The sequence below is a fragment of the Pipistrellus kuhlii genome, unplaced genomic scaffold (genome assembly GCF_014108245.1).
Source record: "Pipistrellus kuhlii isolate mPipKuh1 unplaced genomic scaffold, mPipKuh1.p scaffold_m20_p_30, whole genome shotgun sequence".
In the NCBI taxonomy this organism is placed as follows: Eukaryota; Metazoa; Chordata; class Mammalia; order Chiroptera; family Vespertilionidae; genus Pipistrellus; species Pipistrellus kuhlii.
The window spans coordinates 2,123,812-2,136,103 of record NW_023425530.1 but is presented as its reverse complement, the minus strand read 5'-3'; the positions used below and the strand labels follow the sequence as shown (position 1 = coordinate 2,136,103).

The window sequence follows — 12,292 nt, the reverse complement described above, 5'->3', positions numbered from 1 at the left end:
ACAGGCTGCATGGGAGCGCACGCGCGCGTGAGCGCACGCACGGATCTATGAAATATTTAGGTGGCGCCCCGTCTGTTTATGGCCGCGATTAATCTTGTGTCTGGTTGGCGGAGAGCAGAACAAAACGGCTCTCCTCCCCACGGCCAGGCTGCTCTCCCAGAGGGGGCGGGCGGGTGGAGGGGGGGAGGAGGAGAATTTGGGAGGCAAGCGGTGGCCTGGACGCCAGCTTCAGGAAGCTGCTCCTAAATGCCCCTGTCCTGCCTGCCCCTCCACCCCGGGATGGCCACAAAGCCCCCCACCCAGCAGGTGCCCCTGCCCTCCGGGCACTGGGCTAAGTGGTGACTGCATTTTGTCTCTATAGCTTTGTTGAGATATAGCTGGCCTACAATAGACTGCAAACACAGCAGCGGGCAAAAAAGTAGATCAAGTCACCAGCCATCTTTACCTAAAAGATAAATCGTCAGTAAGGGCACAAAATAATATAATAACAGTAAGAATGAGAAGAAGACAACTAATACAAGTAAGTCACACCACAGTTCACAGATGCCACAATGATAAACTGTTTCGCACACTCACAGGAGTATGCCCCCTTTGGCCCCGCCCTGCACTGAAGGTGGCACACGCGTGCACACAGTGTGTAAAACCAGCAGGACCATGAACACACCCACGGCCCCCAAAACTCCCCCAGGGTTCTTGGTAACGGCCACGGATCTGCTTTTGGTCACTCTGAATTTGTTTGCATTTCCTTTTAAACATTTTAAAAAATATATTTTTATTGATTTCAGAGAGGAAGGGAGAGAGAGAGAGAAAGAGAAACATCAATGATGACAGAGAACCGTTGATTGGCTGCCTCCTGCACACCCCACACTGGGGGTGGAGTCCGAAACCAGGGCAAACGCCTTGACCAGGAATCGATCGAACCGTGCCCTCCAGGTTCCTTAGGCCGATGCTCAGTCACTGAGCCAAGCCAGCCCAGGGCTCTTTACATTTCCAAGGTACAACCCAGCGAGCATGCTGTTGTAATGACTCGGCGTAATGAGTCCGGGGTTTGTCTGCGTTGTTGTGTTTCTCTACGCTCCGTTCCTTTTACTGAGGAATGGTCCTTGGCTTGCCTGGACCGCTGTGTGTTTATGCCTTCACCTGTTGGTGGACAGTTGGGTGGTGTCCAGGTTGGGGCTGTTACCCATAAAGCTGCTCCGAACATGTGGGGACCCGTCTCTGTGTGGACGCGTGCTCTTGCTTTTCTTGGGTAAATTCCTAGGAGCGGAATTGCTGGGTCACATGGTGGGGTGAGTTTCCCTTTTTAAGATACTGGGGAGCATTTGAAAATGGTGACAGAGCCTGGGAAGCACCGGATGTGGATCATCTTGCTCCTTCCATGAGATGGCTCAGTGGAAAGGAGGGGAAACTGGGGGCAGGCCATGTGGCTGGGGAGAGGCAGAGCTGGGACTCGAACCCAGGGCCCCACCGGTGGGCTGCATTACCTGAGCTTGGATGGAAGTGTATGGGCACAGTCAGTGCCTGCTGTTTCCCTACCTGGCCAGGAGAATGTCTGACTGTGTCTGCTGTCATCCCCTGAGAGTCTGGTGTCCAGTAGGTGCTCAATAAATGCACGCAGAAACCAAAGTGCGAGCCCTCAGGTCTGGCTGCAGATCAGATCTCCTTCCTCCGCCACCTGAAACCTGCAGGGGCTCCGAGTGTGCCTTAGGAGGAAGCTTAGCGCCATAAAGCGACCTGAGACTTACTTGGATTCTGGCTCTACTCCTGCTCCAGCCGCTCTGCCTCTTCGCCGTTTGTGAAACGCCCACGAGGCCCGGCCACAGAGCCTCTGCGCCTGCTGTCCCCACCGCCTGACCCGCAGCACCTACTCTGCACATGAGCAGCTCCTCCTCCTCCTCCAGCTCCCAGCGCCGAGGTCACCTCCTCCGGGAAGCCTCCCTGATTTCCCCAACGAAACCAGGCCCACCCAGGCCCTCTGTGGCACCCACCACCCTTTGGCTCCTACCTGCCGGCCTTTTTGCTTCATTCTGTATGTGTTTGCTTCTTTTTTTTAAAAAAAATATTTTATTGATTTTTTACAGAGAGGAAGAGAAAAGGATAGAGAGTTAGAAACATCAATGAGAGAGAATCACCGATCAGCTGCCTCTTGCACACCCCCCACTGAGGATGTGCCCGTAACCAAGGTACATGCCCTTGAGCGGAATCGAACCTGGGACCTTGCAGTCCGCAGGCTGACGCTCTATCCGCTGAGCCAAACCCGTTTTGGCTGTATTTGCTTCTTAAAAGGTCCATGAACATTCACCCAGGGTTTGCCCTCTGCCTGCACCCGCTCTGCGCCCTGCACCTCCCACGTGTGAGCTCATCTAAACTCTTTACGACTTGTGCGTCTGTGCGACCAGGAGCGCCATTTACAGACACGGAGATGGCGGCACAGAGTGGCTCAGAGGCACCTGAGGGCCAGGTACATGCGGACAGAGTGTCACTCCGCAGGGCCGGCCTGACCCATCCCAGCTGTCTTCCCGGCCCGGCCCAGGGCCCAGCTCAGCTGGGGAAACTGCCCTGTGGTCACAGATGAAGCAGCAGAAGCCCTGGGGGGCAGCGGCTAGCCCAGCGGCCAGGCCGGCTCTGAACCTGCATTGGGACCTGCCAGCTCCAGACCCTTCTCCATCCCTAAAGCCGAAACCAGCCCTCCCCCCAGCGCCTCTGTGAGCCCCAAACCTCAGAGTGGCCTCCACGGGCGCCGGCTCAGGCTGCGAACAGATGCTCGCTATTTTAAACCCACTGTTTAACTCATTAAGACAGCTGTTTCCCATCCCCAAAGTCGGCGGAATTAGAATTAAATTCATCCCAGAATTAAACACACACATACACGCACACATACCCCGCCACCATGTGGAGGCGAAACTTGTTAGCATTTAGGCAAGCTGTGCGGGCCAGCCCCGGGGCTGGGGCTGCTTCCGCTGGCGGTTACAGCACAGCCAGGGGCTGCCGCTGGCCAGAATGCCCCCGGGGGCCCGGATCCCTGCCTCTGCCCCGGCCTCTGCCCTTAGAGTCCAGCTGCCGATTGGGTGCCCCCGGGTTTCTCGCTGACCCCCCGGACCCAGTGAGGCCCACATCAAGATCAGGTGTGGTCTCCATCGTGGGGACGGCCCTCTCACTTCCACCTGCCACTCAGAGTCCAGACCTGCCCCCCTCACCCTCCTCTCCTCTCACCACACCCAACGGTCAGGACCCCTCGGCAATGCCACTGCCAAACAGCTCTGCTCCGCCCCTCCTGCTGCTGCACTGGTCCGAGCCTCCATCGCCGCTGGCCGGGACGCTTGCCCCTGCCTCCTGCCCCAATCCCAACCGGCTGGTTTTCCTCCGTAGCCAGAGGGATTCTCCTAGCGCCTCGATTCGTTTGTGACCGATACTCTCTCGTTTTAGAAAATCTATCTCTATTGTTTTTTTAAAAAAATATATTTTATTGATTTTCTACAAAGAGGAAGGGAGAGGGATAGAAAGTCAGACACATCAATGAGAGAGGAACATCGATCAGCCGCCTCCTGCACAACCCCCACTGGGGATGTGCCCACAACCAAGATACAAGCCCTTGACCAGAATCGAACCCGGGACCCTTGAGTCCGCAGGCCAACACTCCATCCACTGAGCCAAACCGGTTTTGGCATATCTCTATTGTTGAAAGTGTTATGGATGTTTTCCCCCCTCCCCCGCACTGACCCCTTTTAGCCTGCACCCACCCCCACACCAGGCCTTCACCACCCTATTGTTTGTGTGCACGCACATAGGCATATACTGTAAGTTCTTTCCTAATCTCTTCCCACCCGCCCACCCCAGCCTTCCCTCTTTTTTTCAACATTATGATTCATGGTCTATGTCTGTGGGTCCAGTTTGCTCATCAGTTCATTTTGTTACTTAGATTCCACCTGTGAGTGAGATCATGTGATGCTTGTCTTCCTCTGACTGACTTATTTCTCTTAGCATGATGCTCTCTGGGTTCTCCGTGCTGTCTCAAAGGGTAAGAGATTCTTCTTTTTTTACTGCTGCATGGTATTCCCTGGTGTGGATGTGCTTTCTTATCCACTCCTCTACTGATGGGCACTGGGGCTGTTTCCAGATCTTAGCTGTTGTGAATTGTGCTGCTATGAACACAGGGGTGCATACATTCTTTCTGATTGATGTTCTGGGTTTCTAAGGATGTATTCCTAGGAGTGGGATCACTGGGTCAAACGGGAGTTCCATTTTTCATTTTCTGAGGAAACTCCACGCTGTCTTCCTCAGAGGGGGCACCAGTCTGCATTCCCACCAGCAGAGCACGAGGGCTCCCTTTCTCCCCTCCCGGCCAGCGCCTGTCATACGGTAGCCACTCTGACAGGTGTGAGGTTTTAGTTTGCGGTTCCTGATCCGCTCTTATTTAAAACCCGCCAGCGCTGTAGAACTTTCTGTCAGGAAGAGAATGTCCAGGCCCACGACTCCGACACGGTCCCTCCAGGAGCCTGTGGAGCCTGTGACCTGTGGCCGGTGTGAGTGAGGAACGGGACTTTTAAAAAAGTTAATGAATCTCTACAACCGCATGCAGCTAGTGGGGCCCTGCGGTCAGTGCAGCGCTCCGGGCTCCGGCTGAGGGCGACGGGCCAGCCAGGGGCCTCGCTGCTCCCCTGTGCTGCCTCCCCTCAGCCTGCTGCTCTGGCCCCCAGCGGGCGGGCAGGCAGGATAGAAATGTCACAGAATGGAGGCCCCGCCCCCTCCCAGTGTGGCTCAGTTCGTTAGAGTGTCGTCCTGTGCACTGAAGTGTCACGGGTTCGGTTCCCAGTCAGGGCACATACCCAGGTTGCGGGTTCGATCCCTGGTCAGGGTGCATTCTGGAAGCAACCGAATGATGTTTCTCTCGTGTCGATGTTTCTTCTTTCCTCTTTCTCTAGAATCAATGAAAAACATGGCCTCGGGTAAGGATTAAGAAAAAAAAAAAAAAAAAAAGAATTGATGGCACCCCCCCCACGCAAGGCTGGCAGGCACTGTGCCTAAATACCCAGCTCCCTCGTCCCTGGAGTGAGTGAGGCCTGCTGAAGTGCATGCTAGAGCTCGGCTCCGGCTCACTCATGCAGCCTGGGTGGCTCCTTCCCGCCCTCTCTCACCGCCCACTCCTTCCCGGGAGGCCTCCCACAGGAGCTGCTGAAACCCGGGTCCTGCCTCCAGGCTGCTCGTGGGAGCCCAGATGGCCGGCCTCTAGCTGCACTCTCCCGGAGACGCAGACTGTTCATCTGGTCCGCGAGGCCGCCCGGGCCTGGCTGCTGACGACGCTGTCCCTGCGTCCACACAGGCTCAGTGACCGCTGCTCCGCCTGCACGGGCTCCCCACCTGCCTCCGTCTGCCACTCCTCACACCCCGCCTCCAAGCACATGCACATCCCCCCCATGGGGAGGGAACTTCCCATCACCCTCTGGGCCAGCCAGGGTCTCTCTCAGACTTTCTTCTTCCTCATCCCTCTCCTCTCCTCCCCACCCCTCTCCTCTTCCCCCTCCCCTCCCCTCCCCTCTCCTTCCCTCTCCTCCCCTCTCCTCTCCTCCTCTCCCCTCTGTTCCCCTCCCCTCTGCTCCCCTCCCCTGTCCTCGCCTCAAATCCCCTGTTCTCCCCTCCCTCCCCTCTCCTCCACTCCCCTCTCCTCCCCTCTCTCCTTCCCTCCCTTCTCCTCCCCTCTCTTCCCCTCTTCCCCTTTCCTTCCCTCCCCTCGCCTCCCCTCCCCTACCTTCCCCTCCCCTTCTCTCCTCTCCGTTCTCCTCCTACTCCACCTCTTTTCTCCCTCTGTCCCCTCTCCTATCCCCTCTCCTTTTCTCCTGCCCCTTCTCCTCCTCCTATTTTTCTTTCCTCCTCTCCTGCTCCTGTTCCCTCTCCTTCTTCCCAGCCTCCCTTCCCCTTCTTGTTCCCATCCTCCCCCTCCATCTGCTTCCCCCTCCTTCTCTTGTTTTGGTTGCTTCTGGGTCCCCAGGGCCCAGCCCAGAGACTGGCACACAGTAGGTGCTTAGCAAATATTTGACGAACAAACAACTGAAATTAAATGATGCCAGTCAACAAAAGCCTGATGCCCAGGTGGCACCCTGAGAATGAGGTGTGCTTAGAAGGGAAGGTCTTCCCTCGTTCCAGGCTCCCAGTCAGACCTCCCTGCCTTGGGGGGGGCCCTCCCTGGGGCACCACGATGACGTGCGCGGCCCCCCCCCCCCCCCCATCAGGCCTGCCTCATTTCCTGCAGGCTCTTCACGCTCTGAGCTGACTCAGGTGACGGCTGGTTCATTCGTTCATTTAGGTGTTTATTGGCCGTCTCCCCTTCTCTCGGCTGAAACACCGCCTGGGGGAGGGGAGGTGGGGGTTTGTCTCGGTGGCACTGTGTACCCCCGTGCCTGCAGCACGCCCTGTGCGGGCAGAGCTCCCTGCAGTGTTTCTGCCTTTAATCATCCCCAAGTGAAGCGGGGCCTGTGCTACAGAGGCAGCAGCTCTCTGACGAAGCCTTAGTCACTGGCCCGCCGGATAGTGCGCGGCGCCCGTGCGGCCGGAGCAGGGGCTGTGCCGGGCTGTCGGGCACCACGGCTCTGGGCCCGGCCCTCTGGTCCTGGTGGTGCGGGCGGCGGCCTGCAGTCCCGAAGGACATCCCCGGCGAGAGAGAGAGCTATGCCGCCTGGCCGTGCATGAGGCGTGGGGTGCCAGGGGCAGATCCACAACCAGCTTCCCCCGTGGACCCTCGGGGAAGCGCCTCCTGGGGTGTGGCCGCGGTGGCGGGGGCAGCTGTGCGCCCATAAATCTTGCCGCTATTGCTGAGAGCTTCCTGTACACGCGCCCTGAGCCCTTTCCCGGCCCCGTGGGAGAGCCTGTTTCCTTTGGTAGCTTCCTGGCAGCAGCCGGCAAGCTCACCCCTTTGCAGCCGGACGCCCGCGACTGGGCTGGAGCGGGGCCGGCGGGGGCCACTGGGAAGCTGAGGCAGAGGTGGCGGCCGGCCTCTGAGCTGCACGAGGGCAGCTTCCCCCGGGAGAAGCGGGAAAAGCGCAGTCCACGCTCCAAGGGCGAGGCAGGGTCTGAGGGCAGTGGTGTCCAGGAAGTGTCTTACGCTTGGGGAAGCTGAGCCATTCCTGAGGGCCGGGCGGGGCCCTGCACCCAGCTCTCCCCTGGCACCGACGGGGACCACAGGCACAGGTCTGGCCTTCATGCTGATGAAGTCCACTGGGCGGGTATCTGCTGTGGGGCACGAGGGCAGACAGAGGCAGAGAAAGACAAGACTGCGGGAGAGAGACCAACACTGGGAAACAGAGATCTGGAGACACAGGCCCAGCGATGTGCACACAGACAGGGACAGATGTAGACAAAGAAAGCGCACAACAGAGACTGACAGCAGCCACGTAGCAACGGAGGTTTTGAGTCTGAGACATTGAAAGACTGAGACAGGAAGTTAGAGAGAGCCCTCGCCAGTGTGGCCCAGTGGATAGAGCACCGGCCTGGGGGCTGAAGGGTCCCAGGTTCAATTCTGTTCAAGGGCACATGCCTCGGTCGCAGGTTCGATGGGAGGCAACCAACTGATGTGTTCTCTCTCTGACATCAATGTTTCTCTCTCTCTGTCTCTCTCCCTCCCTCCCTTCCTCTCTCTCTAAAATTCAATGGAGCCCTAACAGGTTTGGCTCAGTGGATAGAGCGGCGGCCTGTGGACTCAAGGATCCCCGTTCAATTCTGGTCAAGGGCAGGTACCTTGGTTGCGTGCACATACCCAGTGGGGGGTTTGCAGGAGGCAGCTGATTGATGTTTCTCTCTCATCAATGTTTCTAACTCTCTATATTTCTCCCTTCCTCTCTGTAAAAAATCAATAAAATATATTTCTAAAAAATAAAAAAATTCAATGGAAAAATATCCTCAAGTGAGGGTAAACAACAAGAGAGAGAGAGAGAGAGAGAGAGAGAGAGAGAGAGAGAGAGAAAGGGACAGAGAGAAACACAAGAGGGAAGACAAAAGGACTCTGACAGAGGAAGGAAAGGGCAGAGAAGGAAGGGGAGACAGAATCGGGCGGACAAAGAGACAGACATGGAGATGCTGAGGGAGGAGAGAGGAGAGAAGGGCCGGTCAGCCTGCAGGCGGTGGGTCACTGGCCACTTATTACGGACTCTGCAGACCTCCGGTCTTTCCTCCTCACCCAGCCCCCTGGGGCTAGCCTGCTCCCTTCACGCCCGTCCTGCCGGGTGTGTGCGCTGCCTACCCGCCCGCGTGCGGGCAAGGGCCCCTTCAGTGCGGCAGGGGATGCACTCAGGGGAGGAAGGAGAGGCGGCCGGCTTCTGGGCAAGACGAGTGGACACAGGACACCTCCCACACCCCACCTGGCACGTGCTTGACAGCCGTGGCCAGAGGAGCCGGACACCCTGCTCTGCCCCCGCTGGGCCTTCCCGGAGGCGGCCCCCACGAGGAACACTTGGGGAGAGGGATGGGTGCGGAGCAGAGAGAAGATCAGCTATAACAGCGCCCGGGTCTTTACTACGAGATCCTGGAAGCCTCTCTGTGCACGAGGGGTGTGGTCCGGGGACAGAAACCCTCTCTCAGGCAGAACGAGGAATGTTCCTGACTCAGGGGCTCCGGGGTTGAGTGGCCTCTGGGCTCGGCTGGAGGGAGGTGCTCAAAGGGTGTTTCTGGGACCCGGGTCTCTCCCTGTCTCTTTTTTTTCCTGCTTTCCTGTGCATTCTTTTATTCTTTTCTTTTTTTTTTTAATTTTCCCATATATTTTATTGATTTTTTTACAGAGAGGAAGGGAGAGGGATAGAAAGCAGCTAGAAACATCAATGAGAGAGAAACATCGACCAGCTGACTCCTGCAAACCCCCCACTTGGGATGTGCCCACAACCAAGGTACATGCCCTTGACCGGAATCGAACCTGGGACCTTTCAGTCTGCAGACCGACGCTCTATCCATTGAGCCAAACCGGTTTCGGCCATTCTTTTATTCTTAGGCAGCACCTTCCTCTGTGTTCCCCAGAATCAGACCCCGCGACAAGGATCTGAATGCACGTCGTTTGTTTTGGGAGTGATCTCAGAAAACTCCGGGAGGAGAGGGGGCCACGGGGGCGGGAGAAGGAAGGGAAGCAGCAGTGACGCACTGTCATGTTTCAGGGCTCAGTCTGGACGTCCTGGAGGAGATGGTGAGGGACTTCACCCAGGCTTACCTCATCTGAGGGGCAGCAGAGACCGGGTGTTTGCCCGCTCGCTCTGGCCAGTCATTGGTTCAGGGTGTGAGTTATCTGGCACATCCAGACTTCCCTGCACGCGGGCAGAGCAGGGAGCAAAGTCCTGCCAACACCTTCATCTTGTACTGTTGGCCCCGGGATCGCGAGGCACTGGGTTCCTGCTGTTTGCAGTCACCCAGCTCGTGGTAGCCTGTTACAGCAGCCCGAGCCAACGAATACGCCCTCTGTATCAGCTTCCTGTCTTCTCCTGCTTTCTCCACCTTCTCCCTGTCATCCTCCATCGGTTCCTTCATTTACCAAAACTTTCCTAAGGCTCCACTCACCTGTTGTCTTCCTTTAAAAAGAAAACGGTGTGAGTCGGAAATGAAACACCCATGTCTCTCGCCATGAAGAGATGAGGCCCACAAAACACAAAGACACAGAAAACAAGATGATGGTTTACAATTCTTACGGGACCGACGACCTTTCTCTAAGACAGTGGTCAGCAAACCGCGGCTCTTGAGCCACATGCGGCTCTTTGGCCCCCTTGAGTGTGGCTCTTCCACAGAATACCACGGCCTGGGCGAGAGCATTGTGAAGGCATGAGAGAAGAAGGCAGGTGCAGGCGGCCTACCAGGCCGTGCGGATGTGTGGCCACCCCTGCCCTTGGCCCTGTTCTCTCCCCTCACGTCAGTCTGGCTAGACTCTCAGTACCTCCCCGAGTTATGGGAAAGAGCCAGCACAGGGAGCAAGGCCATTGTGGATGGAAGAAAGAGCCGGTGCAAAGGTCCTGGGGCAGAACCGTGCTTGGCATGTTGGAGGAACAGTAAGGTGGCTCTTGTGGCTGCAGCAGCGTGAACGAGGAGGAGAGAGGGAGGAAGTCTGGAATTTGGGTTTAAGATCTGACCTCCTGGGGCAGAGGGTGCCCTGAACAAGACCGGGCCCCTTCAGGAACCCCGGAAGGGGGCGACATTGGCACTTTCTTTGTTGGGTTCCTGAGAGGCACAGGGAGACGATGCCCGGGGAGTGTGAGTGCGAGTCCTGGGTCTGTGCCGCTCGGCCGCAGGCCCCCGCAGGGCCTGCCACAGGAGCGGAGCCGGGGTGCTCTGACACTCCCAGCACGCTGTTTGGAGACCGCCCAGGCCCCCCTCAGAGACCCAGGCTCAGGCCGCGGGGGCGGAATGTGAGTGGGTGATGTCACAGAGGCTGGGGGCATCTGGAACCCGGAGGGGTCCTGGCCTCGGCGCCATCTGCCAGCCAGGCCGCCTGGTAGGTCTGTTCCTCCTGAGACCGGCCTTCAGGGACACGATGCCAACGCGCCGGCCGCCGGGAGCCGTTCCCGCCTAGGGCCGCCCGGGTCCCAGCCACTGCGCTCGCCTGCCTCTGAGCCTCCCCCTCCAGCCACTTCCATCCCCGCCTGGCCCCGGAGATGCCCACAGGCCTCCCGCCTGCCATCCCCGGCGGGACCTAGTCCGCTCAGAGCAGGCGGAGGAGGGCGGGCGGGCGGGCAGGCCATGGGGCGGCCGCCGCGGGCGCTGGCCCCGAGGGCGGTCCGGGCCTCCCTGGTCCTGCTGGCGCTGCTGGTGCCCGCGCAGGCCGTGGTGCGCGCCGTGCTGGACGGCAACGCGAGCACGGTGGACTTCGCCGACCTGCCGGCCATGTTCGGGGCGCCCCTGGCCCCCGAGGGCGTGCGGGGCTACCTGATGGAGGCCAAGCCGGCCAACGCGTGCCACCCCCTGGAGCGCCCGCGGCGGGCGGGCAACGGCTCCCTGGACGCCATCGTGCTCATCCGCCGCTACGACTGCACGTTCGACCTGAAGGTGCTGCACGCCCAGCAGGCCGGCTTCAAGGCCGCCATCGTGCACAACGTGCTCTCGGACGACCTGGTGCGCATGGCCCACGTGTACGAGGACCTGCGGCGCCAGATCTCCATCCCCGCCGTGTTCGTGAGCGAGGCCACCTCGCAGGACCTGCGCGTCATCCTGTGCTGCGACCGGTCCGCCCAGGTCCTCCTGGTGCCCAGCTACCCGCCGTGCCCGGACCTGGACTGCCACCCCGTGCTGGCCATCTCCTGGGTGCTGGGCCGCACGCTGGCCCTGCTCATGTCCACCTTCTTCGTCCTCCGGCACCTGTGGCACCGGCTGTGGGCCCGCTGGGCCTACGGGCCCGCCCCGGCCAAGAAGCCGGCCGGCCTGCGGAGGGCCCAGGTCCGCACCTTCACACGGCTCAACGACGTGTGCGCCATCTGCCTGGACGAGTACGAGGAGGGCGAGCAGCTCAAGATCCTGCCCTGCTCCCACACCTACCACTGCAAGTGCATCGACCCCTGGTTCTCCCAGGCCGCCCAGCGCGCCTGCCCCGTGTGCAAGCAGTCGGTGGCCGGCACCGAGGACAGCTCCGACTCCACCGTGGACAGCTTCTGCGACGAGGACCCGGCCCTGCGCGGCCGCCACGCCCCCATCTGGGCCATCCAGGCCCGGCTGCGCTCCCGGAGGCTGGAGCTGCTGGCCCGGGCCAGCCCGCACCACTCCTGCACGGTCAACACCGCCTTCGTGGGGGCGGCCGAGGCGGCCGAGTCCTCCGAGGGGCCCCCGGACCCGCTCTGAGGCCCGCTGACCCTCGGCTGGCAAGGAGCGGGGTGGGGAGGGTAGCGGTAAGTGTTTCTAGTCTGGAGAGAATAAAAAAATGGGTTTGAAAGCAGTGTGTGCCCTGGCTGCTGTGGGGCCACCCCACCTCTGGTCCCTCGTGCCACCCACGGGATGACGTCAGGGAAGTCCGGGGCTGGCGGCCACGGTCGGTGGTGAGTGAGAAGGCGCAGGCCGGCGGAGAGGGGGGTGTGAGGTCTCTGTGCCCGTTGGGGCCTCCGTTCCAGTCTGGACTCACAGCTGGATATGTTTATGCACTATTCCCTGGATATGTTTATGCACTATTCCTGGATATGTTTATGCACTATTCCCTGAAATATGTTTTTTGTTTTGTTTTGTTTTTTGTTTTTTTTAAATAAACTTTTCATTTTGGAATCGTTTTAGATGTAAGATAAATAGCTAAAGTCCTGGCGAGTGCTCATGTGCCCTCCCCCGGCTCCCCGGATGGTCACCCTGTCCGTTA

General features: G+C 59.1%; 1 protein-coding gene across 1 annotated transcript; it reads left to right on the top strand.

Moving 5' to 3' along the window:
• The first annotated feature begins 10,357 nt into the window (after positions 1-10,357).
• Positions 10,358-11,790, top strand: ZNRF4 (zinc and ring finger 4). The gene has a single exon (XM_036459982.2). It carries the CDS (start codon positions 10,699-10,701, stop codon positions 11,788-11,790), a length of 1,092 nt encoding a protein of 363 aa, XP_036315875.1. The 5' UTR covers positions 10,358-10,698.
• Positions 11,791-12,292: the final 502 nt, after the last annotated feature.

Bases quoted from the DNA above. Each gene is read 5' to 3' on its own strand.
- ZNRF4 (XM_036459982.2), top strand. From the start codon at position 10,699: ATGGGGCGGCCGCCGCGGGCGCTGGCCCCGAGGGCGGTCCGGGCCTCC.